At 43.6% G+C, this 20,931-nt stretch overlaps 1 protein-coding gene and 1 long non-coding RNA gene across 7 annotated transcripts in view; one reads left to right on the plus strand and one right to left on the minus strand.

Moving 5' to 3' along the window:
* Positions 1-1,254: 1,254 nt before the first annotated feature.
* LOC138764180 (uncharacterized) lies at positions 1,255-9,970 on the minus strand. Its single transcript, XR_011358038.1, has 2 exons — positions 8,957-9,970; positions 1,255-1,557 (listed from the first exon to the last, which is right to left on the minus strand). It is a non-coding gene; the product is annotated as an uncharacterized lncRNA (long non-coding RNA).
* Positions 9,785-20,931, plus strand: part of lrp2bp (LRP2 binding protein) — a 95,051-nt gene continuing 83,904 nt past the window's right edge. For 3 of the 6 annotated variants that reach the window (XM_069939686.1, XM_069939675.1, XM_069939696.1), the window contains exon 1: positions 9,785-9,945. Coding sequence is in view for 1 of the 6 variants with exons in the window: in XM_069939675.1 (XP_069795776.1) it covers positions 9,941-9,945 (5 nt within the window). In the remaining 5 variants the exon portion in view is untranslated. The remainder of the gene's footprint in view (positions 9,946-20,931) is intronic. The other 3 variants (XM_069939667.1, XM_069939716.1, XM_069939706.1) reach the window with 3 other exon arrangements.

Below are 20,931 nucleotides of genomic sequence, written 5' to 3' on the forward strand. Positions count from 1 at the left end.
GGCATTTGACATGGTCCCCCATGAGAGACTCATCCAGAAAGTCATGAGGCATGGGATCAGTGAAACCTATGCTGTAAGGATTTATAAAATTGGATTGCAGGAAAAAAGCAAGGAGTAGTAGTGGAAGGGAAGTATTCTGCCTGGAGGTCAGTGACTAGTGGAGTGCCACAAGGATATGTTCTGGGACCCTTGTTCTTTGTGATTTACATAAATTACATAGGATGACAAGATTGGAGGAGTTGTGGATGGAGCTGAAAGTTGTCAAAGGTTACAAGAGATGCAGAATTGGGCAGAAAAGTGGCAGATGGATTTCAATCAAGGTAAGTGTGAGGTGATACATTTCAGAGGGGCAAACCAGAAGGCTGAGGACAGGGTTAATGGTTAGTTACTGAAGAATGTGGAAGAACAGCGGGACCTCGGGGTTCAAATCCATACATCCATCCAGGTTGCCGCATACATTGATAGGATAGTGAAGAAGGCCTATGGGTTGCTGGGTTTCATTAATAGGCAGATTGAGTTTAGGAGTAGAGAGGTTATGATGCCACTCTACAAATCTCTTGTGAAGATCACACTTGGAGTATTGTGTTCAGTTCTGGTCACTCATTATAGGAAGGATGTGGAAGCTATGCAGAGGAGATTTACCAGGAATTTACCTGGATTGGAAAACCAGTCTTATGAGGCAAAGGTTAGGAGAAATGGGACTTTTCTCTTTGGAATGTGGAAGGATGAAAAGAGACTTGATAGAGGTCTACAAGATTATGAGAGCCACCTGTTACACAGGGCAGGAATAGCAAACATCAGATGACATATGTGCAAAGTTAAGGGGGGGGGGGGAAAGTTTAGGGGAGACATCAGGGGTGTTCTTTTTTATATATACAAAGTTGTGGGTGCCTGGAATGCCTTGCCAGTGATGTTGGTGGAGACTGAAACACTAGGGGCATTTAGAGACTCTGACAGGCACATGGATGAAAGAAAAATACAGGATTATGAGGTAGGGTGGGTTTTGTAAATTTTTAAAGGAATACATGGGTTGGCACAACATCAAGGGCTGAAGGTGCTGTACAGATCTTCCCCGACATACGTTGGGCTGACTTACAATTTTTCGAAGTTGTGATACTTCGAATCTGTACTTTTGATTTCGAGTTCTAGTGTGTCCCTGCGCTTACAATATGCAGTTCACTGCTCTCTTGCGATGCTGGACAATGGTAGGCGACAGCATACTCTCTCACGATTCTGACTCAATCACACTCGCAATCTCTGTGTTCAACATTTAATTATGAAAAAATGGTAGGTGCGGTATTCTTCATTGAGGTAAACAAAAATTTCAACATACAATAGGAGTGCCGGAATGGAATCCCATTGTAGATTGAGAACTATCTATACTGTGCTGTTGTGTTTCATGTTCTGAGGAAGTTGAAGTAAAGTCATCTATTTTTTAATATAAAGGATTTTAAAGCACTTTTGAAGAGAGTTCATCAGAGTGGCAGCCAAAAAATTTCTACTATTGTCAATAACAGATAATGGTATAATTTATCTTGTTTGGAATCTTGAGTTTTCCTGCAGTAAAAAAAAATCACAGGTCAGGAATATTTTTAAACATTTTAACATTGTCAAAACTGCTGAAAAATGCATTTTTTTTAAAACAAAACTCCTTTCTTGACATTCATCACCTCTGCCAACCAACATAACAGTGATCATCACTTCAACCTTTGACTACTTGTATTGGCATTTTAAGGTTCTTGGAAATTGCTAATAATTAATTAATTTGTTATCTGATCAGCAACTCTCTTGAATAATATTCCAACCTGTTTCCCTAACAAATACTTTTTTTTAATTATAAAACCATTCTCTATGTTGAATTAGAGGTTTCATGAGAATACCCAGTTGGGGGTGGGGGGTGGGGAGATGGCTAGTGGACAATGATATATAATTGGCAGAAGAACCAGGGGTGACAATTTTTCATTGTGCAGTTTGTTGCAATGATCTGTGCCAGCTGGAAAGAGGGTATAGTAGATTCATTACTTCTCCAGATCCTTTTTGAATATTAGTAACACTTCTATGTTCATGCTTCCATTCTAATGGGAATGACGAAATAAAAATTGGGGTTTCCATTATAAACTGCACAAATATTACATGCGTGTATTTGTTTCTTGTCCTAAAAGACAGATTTTATTAGCAATCCGATTATTGGAAACATCGGAAAGCTCATGGAAGTACATGCCCAAGATGCTGATGCCCAGCCCACCAGGGTTGCAGAATATGGGAGCAACGGAACAGCGCAGGACACCATAGTGGGAGAACACCACCTCGCTGAGAGAGACAAGCCTAGGTGAAGACCCCACAGGAGTGGACCAGCTTGGAGCTCAGCGGCAAAGGACACTCACCAGGTTATACGCTGCCTGTGGGCGACTGGAGCCTGTCTTAATTGGAACAAAGTATTGCGATTCTTGAGGGTGCAGATGGTGAGTAGGGCTGCCAAAGGGCCTCTGGTATTTACAGATTCCTATTCCTATTGGGGGTTCGGAACCAGGGGCCAAGGAGGGTGACTTGGCTGCAGGACATTTAGATTCACACAGACAGGAGGCTGTGTTACAGGGGTTATGGGAGCACAGGAATAAGTGTCATTGGCTGAGGTGGTGGTATCTGTGGACACTGAAGGAACTCTCTTTGCTTCTCTTTCTCTTCATATGGATGTTGCCTTTATGGACAAACAAAAGTAATTAAATCTTGCATATTAATGTACATGAAAATAGAGGAACCTTGGACCTTAAAATTAAATTGTGAATTCTGAAGCTATAGTTTTGCTTTCAAAATGTAAGAGAATTAAGATCTTACTACCCTGTTTTTTCCCGATTTCACAAGATGCCATATAAATGTTGAACATTTTCATATCATGAAAGTTAAATATAAAAATATAATCAAATAGGTAAAATTATTAACTTTAAATGCGAAGTATGAATACAGAGAATCATTTTTTTCACTGTTTTTATTTGAAGCAACCCCAAATTTGTATTCCTGATAATTAGTTATGTAAGATGCAATACAATTCTGCAAGCTAGAAGTAGGCTTTACAAATAGCTTCACCATTCAGTAAGATTGTGTCTTATCTGATTGTATATTCAACTGTAATTTTCCTACTAACTTGTGATAATCAAAGGAAGATTACAGTTTATGTTGTTGTATAGGACAATCTGTGAAACAACATTTTCACCTTAAAATCAGGGTCATCCTATACAAAGAGTAAAAATTCTTCCCATGACAACAAAGTCACAATGCCGCTGCCAACTTCCTGCCAGCTCTGATGGAATCTTGAACATGCCCCTTTATTTTTTTTTTAGACATTCTGCACAGTAGCTGGCCCTTTTGGCCCATGAGCCCCTGCTGCCCAATTACACCCAATTGATCTACAACCCTGGGCTGTTTTGAATTGTGGGAAGCAACCAGAGCCCCAGGGGAAAACACGCAGGCACGGGGAGAACATACAAACTCTTTACAGAGAGTGCAGGATTCAAACCCTGGTCCTGATTGCTGGTGCTGTAACAGCATTACACTAACCACTACGCTGATTTGTGAAGTCTCAACGCTCCTCTACGGGTCCATCTGCCTGGTCTAACTGCTGTGGGCTCTGTACGTGGGAGGTTTATTTTACTGTAATAAAGAAACTTGAGTTATTTTGTATTAATTATATTTTATTTACTCGCGACCTCGTGGGGGCATCCATTTTGTATCTAACCTGAGGTGGAATATTCATATCTGACTCCCTCTAGTGGTCAGGAGGATCACTGGCACCCAATCACCACATCCTTTTCCTCAAAATAATCAACATTACACATTAATGCAGTATTAATTTCAATTTAAAGTTAAGCACAAACATCAGCAGCACAAGCTTAAGTGTGCAGTTCTTTCTCTTTTCAAGGTTCAGCCTGTCGGGTTCTTTGATAATATGTGTGGATCTTCTCAACATGGGTGCATGTGTCAGCTCTGCTGGTTCTTTACTTTCTAACACTGGTAGTGTGCTCTCTGTTGCTGTACAGGCTGGATCTTCTGTGTTTGTCTGCTCTGTCAGTGTTGTGTTTTCAGCAGGCTCTTTTGATTCCTCCTCTGTATTTGACCATCCTTTGTTCTGACAGTGTAGAATCTTGGATTTACTTCCTCCAGAACAGTGGCCTTCTTGTCCCAGGTGTTGGAATCTCCAAGTCTTACTGTGTTATGTGCCAGTGGTCTTAGATTTCTTGCTGACTTGTCATAGTTTGTTTTTTGTCTCCTTTGTAGATGCATTTATTTCTGTTTAACATCTGTTCTTGTTTGAGTCTATAGAGTAAGGAAGTGAGGTCCATAGTCTCCATCTCATCAGGGACTCGGTGGGTGATATGCCGTCAAGGGGTAAAGCTCACTAACTCAACAGAGCTTGATAAGGATTTGAGCCACTGTCTTGTGCTTTCTTGAGCAGCTGTTTCTCTACTGTTTGACTGAGGATGCAGAGGACTTGAAGTCACATATCAAAAATCATACTCTTCTATAAAGTTCTGGAATTCTCTACAACTGTAGCATGGTCCATTGTTACTGTAGATGATTTGAGGAATACTGTGTCTCGCAAAGATCAATCTCATATAATTGATTACAAAGGCAGCAGACATCTTAGGAAGCTTCATTAATTCATAAGATTTGGACTTGCCCGAGTTTAGAAAGTTTTGGGGAAAATTGCTTTCAAACTTAATCATTTTTAGGGTCAAATTAGAACCATGTCCCTTAATTGCTCTGTTTGGTTTCTCTCAAGAAGAGGAAATATTTGACTTCATCTCAGAAGCGAATTTTAGCTTTTACCTCGTTGATAGCTCGACGGGCAATTATGATAAAAAGGAAAGAAAGTACTCCACCTACTCATATTCAATGGTTACAGGAGGTCATGTCCTTCCTAGTTTAGAAAAAAAAAACAATGTCAAAGATGTAATGAACCTTTATAAGATGTGGGGCCCATTCATGGAGTATTACCACAATTTAACGAATTAAGATATTTGGATATTTGTGTGGTCGCTGAGCATCGTCCTTATTTTCCTATTTTTATTATATATCCAAGTTTGTCTTGTTTAGAGGGAGGGGGTTGATTATTAGTGGGGGGAGGTCTTTTTCCTTTTTTTTAATATTTTTGATAAAGTGTGTTTGATCTGAAAGAGTGCACACAATTTATGCTATGTATAATCAAGGTTTTGAAATTTTCAACTTTTTTGTTTTCTCATACTCTAGCAAATCTATTAGAGCTATATGTGTGTTTATGTGTATTTTAAAAATTAAACTTAAAAATATTTTAAAATGATAGTTTGTTAGATAGTCAATAACCAGCAGGTAATTCTTTCCATCCAGATGGAACAGATCAGTCCCAACTTTCTGCCATGGCTCCTCTGGTATGGTCATGGGTTCCTTTGGCTGCTTTGCGTGATGTTTCAGACAGGTGTCTGAAACCATTCTGTCAATGTCTGCCCCTCATGCAAACTTTTCAGCATATCTTGTCTTGATTGAGGAATGATGACTTTGCTCTCTGAGTAGAAGCCCATTGACAACCTCAGCTCTGCTCTGATGTAGTATGGCTGATATTCACCTCTAGGCTATCCTTCAATCAGATTCTTGATGACCTGTAGAACTGTGTCCTTTTCTGTTTCAGCTGCGATCTACTTGGATTTCATGCCGGATACAGGAAGAGATTCAGTGATCAGGTTCACATGGAGATTCACATCTATCTGTGGAATTCTTGTTGTGTGCTTCACAATGCATCAGCAGGAACAATAAATTTCCCTGGTGTGTGTCTGTACACCAAGTCATAGTGTTGTAGCTTCATCATCAATCTTTCGCAACATCTTAAGAGATTTTTCCTGATTATGGCTATTAATGGCTTGTGGTCTCTCTGCAATGAATGTTGGTAGACAATACATATAGCTGTGGAATTTCTCGAGTCCATAGGCCAGACTGAGGTTCTCTTTCTCTATCTGTGCATATAGACATTCAGATGTGGTCATCGTCCTTGATGCATATGCAGCTGGGTTGTAATCTTCTCCCACGACCTGAGTAGTACAGCATCTACTCCATCTTTTGAAGCATCCACAGATATTTTTGTCTTTCTGGATAGGTCAAAGAACGTCAAAACCACCGATTCTGTAGATAGAATTGTCTTCCGTTATCCCCATTCTTCCTCGTGGTTGGCTGTCGACTTGACTTCACACTTGTCATGTAACCACTTCCTCAGGTACATTGTTCTGGAAGTCAGGTTTGGAATGAATTTACCAATAAAATTGATCATTCCCAGCACTCTCAACGTGCCCTTTTTGTCAGTGGGTCTGGGCAATTCTAGAATTGCTTCACCTTTCTCTTGTCTGGCTTCACACCTAGATCCAACAGCTTTTCTCCCAGAAAGGTGGTTTCCTTCACACCAAACTGACATTTTGCTCTGTTTAGCTTTAATCCATACTTCTGGATGCATTGTAGCACTTTGATCAGCCTCTTGTGTTGTTTTTGTGTGGCCCCATGTGGAAAAGTCTGTAATAAGTGCAAAGGGCAAAAGCACTAGGCAAAGCAATGTTTTTCCAAAGAGAAACAAAACTGAAGTGAAAGTGTGCGTACTATAGAAGAAACTGCCCTCAGTAATGTCATCCATTTACAAGTGTACCCATTTATGCCTTTTATGATGTGCTCCATTGTCCTGTAGAACACTTTAGGAGCTGAGGAAATTCCAAAAGGCATCCTCAGACAGGAGTATCAGCCAAATGGTTTATTTAATGTACAGTATATTGTGCTGTCATCATGCATTTTAATTGCCTGAGGTCCTGGGATGCATCCAATTTTGCACCAGCCATCTCACTTATAATTTCATCCCTGGTTGGAAACTGATAATGTTCCCTCTTTATATTGGCATTCAAGTGTTTTGGGTCCATGCACACACATAGGTCACTGTTCTTTTTGACACACACCATTGAATTCACCCATTCCATGGACTCCTCCAATTTTTTAATGACTCGTAATGATGTCATTTGGTTGAGTTCCTGCTTGAGCTTTTCTTTTAGTGGGGCTAGAACCCACCTTGAGGCATGCACTAGTGCCTGTACTTCCTCCTTTAACTGTAACTTGTCAGGAAGTTGATCCAGTATTTCCTCAACGTTGTTCTATTCATTGGTGCTGTTAATGTGGTACACCTTCTTGACTAGATTTAAGTTTTCACATGATTTGTCAGCAAGCAGTGAGTCATGTCCATTTGGGACTACTGCGAACATGAGGTGGTGCTCTTTACCTTTAACTTTCACCTTGAGTCTACATGTACCCTTCATGTCAATACACTGTCCATTGAAGGCCTTGAGTTGAACAGAATTTGGATGGATGGATGGTTTTATCATCATTGTCCTAATGTTTCGCTCACAAATCAAATTGGCCTTTGTCCCTGTAGCCACCTTGAAGGGAATATCTGCTCCATTTGCATGCAATGACACTGTCCACTTGTCCTGTTCAACTCTGTTCACGCTTGGCAATTCAGTATCTGTTGGTTTGAAACCTTCCTGCACTAGCATACTGAGGAAGAATACATTACTGAGGGCAGTTTCTTCTATAGTACGCACACTTTCACCAGTTTTGTTTCTCTTTGGAAAAACATTGCTTTGCCTAGTGATTTTGCCCTTTGCACTTATTACAGACTTTTCCATAGGCTGGGCATTGTTTTGGTGCATGTTGAGTGCCACATAATGTCTCTCTGTCTTTTTGTTGTTTCTTATGCCTTGTTCTATGTTTATGTGTGTGTCCAGACAATGGCTATGACTATGCCTTCATTTTCACTGGACTTTTTCGTTTGCTGCAGAGCTAATTGATTGGCATGGCATATCTTTACAGCTCCAGCTAAGGTAAGCTCTGTCTCTCGTAGCTATCTCTCTCTCACTTTCTTGTCAATAATTCCAAAAACAATTTGATCACAGATCATTGAATTTTGCAGCCATCCAAAATTGAACATTCTTGCTTTCAATTTCAAGTCTGTTTTAAAAAAAAATGTATCAAAAGCTCTCTGCCTGCAGCTGCATGTGCAGGTGGAACATTTACCTCTCAAATGTTTCATTTTTCTTTGATGAGCAGTGTTCATCAAAAAACAAGGATACACATCTCGATAAACTTGTCCAACTTGCTCTGGTCATCTGCCTTGGCAAAAATAAACACGTTGAAAACCTCTTGTGTTTGAGATCTTGCCATGGTAAACAGCAGTGCAATCTTCCATGCATCTGGTTTGCTATCAAGTCCAATGGCTTGCAGATACAGCGTGAATCATTGTTTGAACAACGGCCACTCATGTTTGACAATCCCAGTCCAATTCACAGCATCAGGAGACTTCACACTCTCCATGTTTTCTGCTGATACAGACTCTTGGTATCATGTGATCTAGAAAAAAATTATTGTAATGAAAAAACTGGGTTCTTTTGTATTAATTATATTTTATTAGCTACTCACGACCTTGTGGGACATCTATTTTGTATCTAACCCAAGGTCGAATTCATTTCCAACTCTCTTTAGTATTCAGGAGGATCACTAGCGCTCAATCACCACAGTACAGGTTTTGAACGGCCTGTTACAGGAGCTGACAGGTTTATTTTTATCCAAATGAAATGTAAACCTTTACATGATCATTTGTTATTAAAATATTGTGCTTTGCTTTTAACAGCATACCGCTCAGCAGTAAGTGCCAGATTTTTGGGGGTTGTCTTATTCAAAGGGTGTCACTCAGTTACCAAGATTTTAGGTGAAAATTCCAGGACTGTCCTATACAACAGCATATATAGTATCTAGAATTCATCTTATTTGAGAAAAAAAAAGAGACAAAAACAAAAAATGCTAGAAGCAACTCAGCAAGTCAAGCAGCATCAACATAGAGAATCAAAGGGTCAAGTGTTATTCTTTGAACAGGATAACGGCATTATCAATACCATGACCTTACCGGGCCAGCAATCTGGTTTCAATCCTGATTGGTATTGAGCTTTTTTTTCTAAGCTTGTGTATATTTCCTTTGGGTCCTCCTGTTTCCTCCCACATTCTGAAGGTCCTTGTGCACGGAGATTAGAGTGAAACACAAAAATAGATTAATGGACCACTAGTTCATCATCCCTACTGTGTAGATGAGTAGAGATGATAATGTATGTATGGGGAGAGAAATGGGATTAAAATAGGTTTGGAATAAAATGGGCCTGTTTCTGCATCACAGCTCTCCGAAGACCTGGAAAAGTGAAAATCAAGAGTCTTTTTTTATCTTGCTGAGAGGGAATGTGTCTGATAGTGAACGAACCAAATTGTGAGCAGAATGTTACATTCCAGCTGTTTGGTGATGGCAGGAAACAAAATGAAACAGGAACGTGGAGACAGGACCAAAGAATGGAGGGGAAAAGAGAATGATATGGTTAAATCCAGCATCCTGAGGACCCCTTGGTCTCCAGACAGCAGGTGGGTTCCTCGCTGCACGTTCGGCTGATGGGAGCCAGGCCAGTTTGGGGGGGGTGGGGGACTGAAGATCTTGCTGCCCCTCGTTCCAGCAATTGCTGTCCGCGCGTTCCCAGCTTTTACTTCAAATGAAGGGACAGTCTTGGAGCTGCTGCAGAAACGCGGGGTTTTTTTTGTTGTTGTCGTGTGGGTGTGGGGACGTTGACCAAACGCTGTCCTTGGGGATCGGAGCCACGCCTCCGCTCACAGCGCCAGGGACCCCCCCCCCCCCGGCTCACAGCAACGTCCGGAAGAAAACAAAGAGGCGGACTTCCGGCCGCTTAGCAACCGGCGTGGCCGGCCGTCTCCATGGCAACGGGCGTGGCTCCTCCGCCCCCTACCGTTTGAAATGCGGTGAGGCTGTCGCTCCAGTGCGGGCCTCCCGGAGCAGGTGGAGGGTTGCGGAGCTTGGTGCAATCGCTGGAGTCGCGCCTCAGCACCGAGGAGGATGCGGTGAGTGGACATGTCGCACGACCCTGACCCTTTAACGTCTGCAAGGTGGGGGGGTGTGTGGAGGGTGGGGGGGGGGTGTGTGGAGGGTGGGGGGGGGGTGTGTGGAGGGTGGGGGGGGGTGTGTGGAGGGTGGGGGGGGGGTGTGTGGAGGGTGGGGGGGGGGTGTGTGGAGGGTGGGGGGGGGGTGTGTGGAGGGTGGGGGGGGGTGTGTGGAGGGTGGGGGGGGGTGTGTGGAGGGTGGGGGGGGTGTGTGGAGGGTGGGGGGGTGTGTGGAGGGTGGGGGGGGTGTGTGGAGGGTGGGGGGGGGTGTGTGGAGGGTGGGGGGGTGTGTGGAGGGTGGGGGGGGTGTGTGGAGGGTGGGGGGGTGTGTGGAGGGTGGGGGGGGGTGTGTGGAGGGTGTGTGGAGGGTGTGTGGAGGTGTGTGGGAGGAGTGGAGGGTGGGTAGTGTGGGAGGAGTGGGGGTGGTGTGTGGGGGGGTGGGGGGGTGTGTGGAGGGTGGGGGGGGTGTGTGGAGGGTGTGTGGAGGTTGGGTAGTGTGGGAGGAGTGGGGGTGGTGTGTGGGGGGGTGGGGGTGGTGGTGTGGGAGGGGGGTTTAAGTTTCTCCAGCTTTGTGTTTTTACTTCAGCCACGGTGCCAGAAGACTTTTTCCCATTTTACTCTTGGTTTCTTACAAACGTCCTTTGACCTGAGCTCTGCTTCTTTTCTCTTCTGCTGAGTATTTCCAGCATTTTGTAAAAAATTTTCCTATTTCCAGCTTCTTCAATGTCATTTTAAAACTTGGTTTGTCGTTTCGGTTTTGCAATTAAGTTTGCCACAGCAATTTGATAGCATTGTTTATGAATACAGGCAGAGAAGAAAGGGATCATTTTCAAGTTGACAAGCTGTAATGAATGGGGTTACCTTGGGGATCAACGTTGGGGCTCAGTTATTGACAATGTGCATTCAGGACCAATGAATAATGTATCCAAGGCACCCACAGGAGACAGTAGATGCTGGAACCGGGAGCGGGATAATCTGTTGGAACCGGGAGCGGGATAATCTGTTGGGACCGGGAGCGGGATAATCTGTTGGGACCGGGAGCGGGATAATCTGTTGGGACCGGGAGCGGGATAATCTGTTGGGACCGGGAGCGGGATAATCTGTTGGGACCGGGAGCGGGATAATCTGTTGGGACCGGGAGCGGGATAATCTGTTGGGACCGGGAGCGGGATAATCTGTTGGGACCGGGAGCGGGATAATCTGTTGGGACCGGGAGCGGGATAATCTGTTGGGACCGGGAGCGGGATAATCTGTTGGGACCGGGAGCGGGATAATCTGTTGGGACCGGGAGCGGGATAATCTGTTGGGACCGGGAGCGGGATAATCTGTTGGGACCGGGAGCGGGATAATCTGTTGGGACCGGGAGCGGGATAATCTGTTGGGACCGGGAGCGGGATAATCTGTTGGGTCCGGGAGCGGGATAATCTGATGGGACCGGGAGCGGGATAATCTGATGGGACCGGGAGCGGGATAATCTGATGGGACCGGGAGCGGGATAATCTGATGGGACCGGGAGCGGGATAATCTGATGGGACCGGGAGCGGGATAATCTGATGGGACCGGGAGCGGGATAATCTGATGGGACCGGGAGCGGGATAATCTGATGGGACCGGGAGCGGGATAATCTGATGGGACCGGGAGCGGGATAATCTGATGGGACCGGGAGCGGGATAATCTGATGGGACCGGGAGCGGGATAATCTGATGGGACCGGGAGCGGGATAATCTGATGGGACCGGGAGCGGGATAATCTGATGGGACCGGGAGCGGGATAATCTGATGGGACCGGGAGCGGGATAATCTGATGGGACCGGGAGCGGGATAATCTGATGGGACCGGGAGCGGGATAATCTGATGGGACCGGGAGCGGGATAATCTGATGGGACCGGGAGCGGGATAATCTGATGGGACCGGGAGCGGGATAATCTGATGGGACCGGGAGCGGGATAATCTGATGGGACCGGGAGCGGGATAATCTGATGGGACCGGGAGCGGGATAATCTGATGGGACCGGGAGCGGGATAATCTGATGGGACCGGGAGCGGGATAATCTGATGGGACCGGGAGCGGGATAATCTGATGGGACCGGGAGCGGGATAATCTGATGGGACCGGGAGCGGGATAATCTGATGGGACCGGGAGCGGGATAATCTGATGGGACCGGGAGCGGGATAATCTGATGGGACCGGGAGCGGGATAATCTGATGGGACCGGGAGCGGGATAATCTGATGGGACCGGGAGCGGGATAATCTGATGGGACCGGGAGCGGGATAATCTGATGGGACCGGGAGCGGGATAATCTGATGGGACCGGGAGCGGGATAATCTGATGGGACCGGGAGCGGGATAATCTGATGGGACCGGGAGCGGGATAATCTGATGGGACCGGGAGCGGGATAATCTGATGGGACCGGGAGCGGGATAATCTGATGGGACCGGGAGCGGGATAATCTGATGGGACCGGGAGCGGGATAATCTGATGGGACCGGGAGCGGGATAATCTGATGGGACCGGGAGCGGGATAATCTGATGGGACCGGGAGCGGGATAATCTGATGGGACCGGGAGCGGGATAATCTGATGGGACCGGGAGCGGGATAATCTGATGGGACCGGGAGCGGGATAATCTGATGGGACCGGGAGCTAATATACATTGGAGGTTCAGAAAAAATCATCATTGGATATCAGCTTTCATTGTAAAACGGATCAAGTCTTTCGGTAAATGCACAGGGCTGTGGTGGAATATTGCATGCAGTTTTTTTTTTCTAAGAAAGAGAGTCGAGTAATTTGAGGATAGAGCTGATTGTCGTGTGAGTAAAGACAGAATGGAATCTCGAGTTTGGTAAAACGACAATCTTCCTGAAACTAAGACGATTCTGGGTAGTCTTGAAGTCCAATAGTAGATTTTGTGAGGATGTTTCCCTTGGTGTAGGGGAAGTGAAAAGTATGGTTTCAGAATGAGCAGTCCAAACCACCTAAGACTGGGACGTGGATAAATTTCTTCTTTCAGGGTTGCGAATCAGTGGAAGCAAGTGAATAGATTCAAAGCTGGATTTTAGACCAAGGTCATATTAGCCCTGAAAGATGGAAGAAACATGATGTTCTGAATGTCCTATTTCTGTAATCTTATAGATTTATTTTCTGTGAATGAGAAATTGTGTATGCTTTAAGACCTCTGCCATCCTAAGACCTTAATGACTTGAGTTTATTTCATAATCATAGAGCCATACAGCATGGAAATATGCCCGACCTGCTTTGTTGACCACAGTGTCTCACACACACTAGTCCCACATGCCATTGTTTGGCCTGTATCCCTCAAAATGTATCCTATCCGTGTATCTGCCCAAATGTTACAATGATACCTGCCTTAACTACCTCCTCCTACAACCACCACCTTCTGTGTTTTCCCCCTTAGGTTCCTATTAAATTTCTCCCATTCACCTTAAACCTTTATCTTCTGGTTACTGATTTCCCTACTCTGGGCAAAAGACTCTGTGCATTCACCAGTTCTATTCCTCTCACGATTTTTTGCATCTCTGAGATTCTTGCACTCCAAAGAATAAAGCCCTAGACTGCTCAAATAGGTGATGATGAAGGCATTTGCCAGGCTTCATCAGTTAGAGCATTGAGGATAAGTTTTGGGACATCATGTTATAGTTGTAAAAGATGTCAGTGAGAATGTACTTGGAGTACTGCATGCAATTCAGGTCACCTAACTGTAGTAAGGATATTATTAAGGTGGAGGGGGTGCAGAAATTATTCATAAGGATGTTGCTGGGTTTGGAGGGCTTGAATTATAAAGTTGGATAGGGTGGGGTTTTTCTTGAAATGTAGGGATGACCTTACAAAGGTGTATAAAATGAAATGCATAGATAAGGTAAATTGGTGTTTTCTTTTTTGCAAATTAGGGGAGTTGAAAACTAGAGGAAGTAGGTTAAAGGTGAAAGGAGAAAAATCTAAAAGGGACCTGATGAGCAATTTTTTTCACACCGAGGATGGTGGATAAAAACAAGCTGCCAGAGGAAGTAGTAGAGATGCGTAAAATTACAATGTTTAAAAGACACTGAGGTAAAGGATAGAATGGTTTAGAGAACCTTTTTTTGGCTATGGTATGGGCCCCTTCCCGTGAAGCAATCAAGTTTACTTGCTTTCTTCCATGCTTCTCTGCTATCTACTGCATAAAAAAACATTAAAAAATTATGATTTTAGTCCATTGTCACTCCCCCCCCCCCCCCCCCCAGTTAAATGTGCTGTAGTTCTGGGTAGGTAGGGTGGGGGGGAGGGATTGCTGTATGGCCACCCTTGAGAATGGCTGGTTTGGAGGGATATGAGTCAAATGCAGGTAAATGGAACCAGCTTGGATGAGGCAACTTGGAAGGCATGGACAAATTATGCTTAAGGGCCTGTTTCCTTGTTCTATAACATAAAAGTCTGCAGATGCTGTGATTATAGTAAAAACACGAAAATGCTGGAGGAACTCTGCAGGTTACATTTCGGGACTGAGCCCTTCATGGTATGACCAAAAAGCAGACAAGGGCCTAACTGAAAAGGCTGGGGGAAAAGGGAAGGAAGGGCAGGGGAGAAGCACAGGCCAAACAGCAAAAAGCCATATTGGACATGGATAGGAGGACAGGAGTGGAAAGGTGATCATTGATTGGGGGAGGGGATGGGTCTCTGTGAATGCAGAGCTGGAGGAAAGGAGACAGAGTAAAAGGGAAAGAGAGAAAGACAGGGCAAGAGGAAAGAAAACATAGGCATAGGGGAAGGGGAGAGACTATCTGAAATCGGAGAAATTAATGTTAATGTCATCTGGTTGGAGAATGCCCAGGTGGAGACTCTGAGGTTCTCATATGTATAAAATAATATTTATATATTCATTCATTTATTTATTTGTATAGATGAAATACTTGTCCTGTATATGTATTGTTTGTCTGTATGTGTGTTATCTCTGGTTGTGTGTCTGCATGTTTTGCATCAAGGTCTGGAGAATGCTGTTGGGTTGTACTTGTAGAACCAGATGACAATAAACTTGACTTGGAATATGATACGCTGTTTCTCCCATTTACGGGTGGTCTTAAACTGCCAGTGCATGAGACCATGGACAAACATGTCAGCTTGGGAATGGGGCAGGGAATTGAAATAGTTTGCCACTGGAGATCCCCGCTATTGCATCAGACAGAACGAAGGTGTTCAATGGAGTAATCTCCCATCTGCATCCAGTCTCAGTAATGTAGAGGAGGCTACAATGAGAGCATCAGATGCAGTAGATCTGCCATCCTCAATGGGGGCCGTACGATCCTCTGCATTTCCCCCCCTCCCCACCCACCAAATAGGGCCGCAGCACCTTTAAGTAAAAGTCTTTTTTCTTTACACCTCACGTAACATAAATATTTTTGTTTTTATGTAATTAGTAGGAGAGAAGCACAAAAGAAACTAAAACTTGACTACTTCACATGGAAGGGGTCTCCTAAAGTTTGAACAGAGTCCAAAGGGTCCGTAGCCAAAAAAAGGTTGAAAATGGCTACAGTAAATGACCCCTGCAGATTCACAGGTGACATGTAACTTCACTTGGAAGAATTGTTTGGGGCCCTGAATGGTGGTGAGGGAGGAGATGTGGGCATAAATTGGAGGATTTCTTGTGGTCATAGAGTTAGATACTAAGGGAACAACTGGTGGGAAGGGAGGAGTGGATGGAGGAGTTACAGAGGGAAGGAGAAGGGAAGGTGGATCTGGATTTGGGATCATGTGAGTGGTGGAAATGGAGGAGGATGATATGTTGGATGCTGAGGCTCGTGGGGTGGTAGGTGAGGTCAAGGGGAATCTTGTCCTTGTTACACATGGTGGTGGGGAGGGAGGCAGTGCAGATTTACAATTTTGCAAACATGGTTTTCTCTCTACTACCATCAATTTGGCCCTCACTGTGGCATGGTTAGCACAGCAGTTAGTGCAAAAACGCTAGCGACCCAGGTTCACTATCTGTAAGCGACCCAGGTTCACTATCTGTAAGCGACCCAGGTTCACTATCTGTAAGCGACCCAGGTTCACTATCTGTAAGCGACCCAGGTTCACTATCTGTAAGCGACCCAGGTTCACTATCTGTAAGCGACCCAGGTTCACTATCTGTAAGCGACCCAGGTTCACTATCTGTAAGCGACCCAGGTTCACTATCTGTAAGCGACCCAGGTTCACTATCTGTAAGCGACCCAGGTTCACTATCTGTAAGCGACCCAGGTTCACTATCTGTAAGCGACCCAGGTTCACTATCTGTAAGCGACCCAGGTTCACTATCTGTAAGCGACCCAGGTTCACTATCTGTAAGCGACCCAGGTTCACTATCTGTAAGCGACCCAGGTTCACTATCTGTAAGCGACCCAGGTTCACTATCTGTAAGCGACCCAGGTTCACTATCTGTAAGCGACCCAGGTTCACTATCTGTAAGCGACCCAGGTTCACTATCTGTAAGCGACCCAGGTTCACTATCTGTAAGCGACCCAGGTTCACTATCTGTAAGCGACCCAGGTTCACTATCTGTAAGCGACCCAGGTTCACTATCTGTAAGCGACCCAGGTTCACTATCTGTAAGCGACCCAGGTTCACTATCTGTAAGGTGTTTGTAGATTTTCTCCGTGTCTCCATTGGTTTCCTATGGATGCTCTGGTTTCCTCCCACCCTTCTAAAGGTACGTAGTTAATTGGGTGTAATTGGGCTGCACGAGCTCATGGGCCAGAAAGGCCTGTTACCATGCTCTATATCTTTGGCTTAGCTTCGCGGACAAAGATTTATGGAGGGGTAATGTTCATGTCAGCTGCAAGCTCGTTTGTGGTTGACAAGTCCGATGCGGGACAGGCAGACACGGTTGCAGCGGTTGCAGGGGAAAATTGGTGGGTTGGGGTTGGGTGTTGGGTTTTTCCTCCTTTGTCTTTTGTCAGTGAGGTGGGCTCTGCTGTCTTCTTCAAAGGAGGTTGCTCCATATAACAATTACAGTATGGAAAGAGGCCATCTTGGCCCCTCTAGTCTGCACCGATTTAAGTGATCTCTAGTCCCACCTACCTGCTCCCTGTCTGTAACCCTCCAATCCCCTCACATCCATGCACTCATCCAACCTTTTAAATGACAAAATTGACCCTGCTGCAACTACCTCTTCCAAAAGGTCATTCCACTCAACCACCACTCTCTGAGTAAAGAAGCTCCCTCTCATGTTACTTCTAAACTTTTCCTCCTAACCCTTATCTTAAGACCCTTCATTTCAATCTCACCTACCCTCAAGGAGAAGAGCCTATTCACATCTACTCTAACTATCCTCCTCATAATTTTTAAATACCTCTATCAAATCTCCCCTCAACCTTCTATGCTCCAATGAATAAAGAGTCAGTCTACTCAATCTTTCTTTGTATTCTAGAAACTGCAATCCAGGCAACATTTTAGTAAATCTTCTTTGCACCTTCTCTACCTTATTGATATCCTTCCTATAATTTGGGGATAGAACTGCACACAGTATTCCAAATTTGGCTTGAACAGTCTCAACATCACCTCCCAACTCCTGTATTCTATGCTTTGATTTACAAAGGCCAGCATACCAAAAGCTTTCTTTACCATTCTATCCCTATAAGAACCCACTTTCAAAGAATGATGAACCGTTATTCCAAGATCTCTCTGTTACTCTGCATTTCTCCCCTTCACTGCATACATCCTGTTTTGATTATTCTTCATCTGCCATCTTTCAGCCCACTCTTCTAAGCAGTCCAAATCCTTCTTCAGACTCTGAAAACCATCTTCACTGTCCACAACTTCCCCCTATTTTTCTATCGTCTGCATATTTACTAACCCAATTTACCTCTCCATCATCCAAATCATTAATGTAAATGACAAATAACAAGGGTCCCAACACCGATCACTGAGACACACCGTTCGTCACTGGCCTCCATCCTGACAGTTGCACCATAACTCTCTGGCATCTACCTTCTAGCTGCTGTTGAACCCATCTGACTATCTCAACATTAATACCTAGCGCCTGAACCTTCCTTACCAACCTTACATGTGGAACCTTATCGAAGGCCTTACTGAAATCCATATAGACTGCGTCTACTGCTCTACCCTCATCAACCTTCCTAGTCACCTTCTCTATGTTTAGGGATAGTTCAGAGGTATATGGGCCAAATCTATCAAATGGAACCAGCTCAGGTAAGGCAACTTTATTGGCATGTGCAAATTAGGCTTAAAGGCCTGCTTCCATGCTGTATAACTCCAGCCTGGCCTAAATATGACTCCAGAGCCTCCCACCTGATTGACTCTTTATGCTCTATGAAGTGTCCCATCAAGTCCCTCAGTTTAATGGCCATTATGGGTGAGTGATGAATCCTCTTGACAGAGATGGCTGGATCATGAGACAAAATAAATTTCAGAATCAGAATTTATTGTCATGAACAAGTCACAAAATTTAGGGGAGTCACATGATGGAGTAGTGGCCGGTCGGGGAACTCCAGCCCTCTCCGGAAAAGTTTAAAAAAAAACCATACAAAACACAAAGGCACAAACATAAAAATTAAAATAAAGTGAAAGTAAAGGTGGGAAGAAAATGGCAGTGAAGAAAGAAAAGTCGAAAGCAACGGGAAGAAGAGAAGAAGAAAGAACGTTGGAAGAAGAAGGTGAAGGCCTTACCTGTCCGAGGAGGCCCGCCGCGGAGAGAGAAGCCCACTCCCTAAGGTCAGTTGAAGTCCCGAGCTCAGGACTACAAAAATGACTCGCGGAGCCAAGTAAAAGTGCGCAACCGCGCATGCGCGATGCGCATGACAAACAAAACACTGACAGGAGGGGGGACCAGCTGAGGAGTCGATCTCCACAGCTGAGAATGACAGCTACAACACAACAGGAAGAGAACATAGAAAACAATGAGAACAAGAAAGAAGAGAGTAAAAGGAAAACAAGGAAACAAAAGATGACCAACCCAGAGGAAGAAGAAGAAGAAGAACATAGAGAAATGGAAGAAGGGAAAGGAAAGACAATGGATATATATTTTTTTAAAGAATATATGGAATCAGTAAAAGAATGGCAATTACAAGAATTTAGTGAAATAAAAAGAAGAATTAAAAGTACAGAAGAAAAAATGAATAGATTAGAGATGGTCATGTCGGATATAGGAAAAAGAGTGGACAAGGTGGAAGAACGAGAAACAGCCATAGAAATGTAAGTAGAGGACTTAAAAAAGAAATTAGAAGAATCTAATAAAAAAAGTTAGAGACACAAGAGCTGTTAGCTCAGAAGATCGATATAATGGAAAATTATAATAGAAGAAATAATATAAAGATAGTGGGCCTTAAGGAAGATGAAGAAGGCAAGAATGTGAGAGAATTTATAAAAGATTGGATCCCCAGGGTCCTAGGAAGACCAGAATTACAGGAAGAAATTGAAATAGAAAGGGCACATAGAACATTAGCCCCGAAACCACAGCCACAACAAAAACCAAGATCCATTTTAGTAAAATTCTTAAGATATACAACAAGAGAAAATATATTGGAGAAAGCAATGAAGAAAATAAGAGAAGACAAAAAGTCACTGGAATACAAAGGTCAAATATTTTTTCTCTATCCAGAGATAAGTTTTGAACTCCTGAAGAAGAGAAAGGAGTTTAATACAGCAAAAGCTATCCTATGGAAAAAAGGATATAAATTTATGCTAAAGTACCCAGCGGTACTTAAAATAGTTATTCCAGGGCAGCAAAACAGACTATTCTCGGATCCGGAGGAAGCACGAAAATTTGCAGAACAACTACAAAACAGACAGAGAGATGAAGACATGTAACGAGAGTAAAAATGACCATGAACTATATATATATATGTGTGTGTGTGTGTGTGTGTGTGTGTGTGTACATGAGTGTATCCGTATTTAAAGGAAAATATATAGAGTATAGATAAGAATTAATAAGGGAAAGAAAGGGAAGAGAGGAAATAAGGAGGGAATTAAGAGAGTGACCTTTGTTATATATGAAAATTAAAATCTTTTCTGGGGGGGGGCTGGGTGGGGAGGAGTTACGGTCACTGCAAAATCAGTTGACGCTTGCGAGCGAATTCGCAAATCCAAATGGAGAGGGGAGATGTGGTTGCCCGACAAGGGATAAAGGGCAACTCAGGAAGGGGAGGGGATAGTGGGGTTAAAGAAATTTTAGATAGGAGAATAAGGGAAATGTTTGATGTTTTAGAAATGTTGTCTTATAAAGTGTTCAAAACAAGAAAGCAGAAATGGATAAGAAGGAAAGGTGATGATGAGGAAACGGAAAGGAAAGATAAACAAAGTATGAAATGGCTACGTTGAATTATATGACTTTAAATATTAACGGAATACATAACCAAATCAAAAGGAAGAAACTGTTAAATTTACTGAAAAAAGAAAAAATTGATATAGCATTCATGCAAGAAACACATCTAACTCAAGTGGAACACAAGAAATTAAAGAGAGATTGAGTAGGACATGTAACAGCAGTGTCATATAATTCAAAAGCTAGAGGAGTACCTATATTAATCAGTAAAAATGTACCAATTAAAATAGAAGAGGAAATAATAGATCCAGCAGGGAGATATGTAATGATAAAATGTCAGATATATTCGGAGTTTTGGAATTTACTCAATGTATATTCACCTAACGAAGAAGATCAAAAATTTATGCAAGATATTTTTTTGAAGATAGCAGACACGCAAGGGAACATACTAATAGGAGGGGATTTCAACCTTAACTTGTATTCAAACATGGATAAAACTGGGAAAAAAATTAACAGAAAGAACAAAGTAACCAAATTTATAATTAAATCGATGCAAAAAATGCAACTTTTGGACATATGGAGGAAACAACACCCAAAGGAAAAGGAATATTCATATTATTCGGGTAGACATAAAACATACTCAAGAATAGACCTATTCCTGTTATCAGCTCGTATGCAAGACAGAGTAAGAAAAACA

This window comes from Narcine bancroftii, chromosome 1 (genome assembly GCF_036971445.1).
Source record: "Narcine bancroftii isolate sNarBan1 chromosome 1, sNarBan1.hap1, whole genome shotgun sequence".
NCBI classification, from domain to species: Eukaryota; Metazoa; Chordata; class Chondrichthyes; order Torpediniformes; family Narcinidae; genus Narcine; species Narcine bancroftii.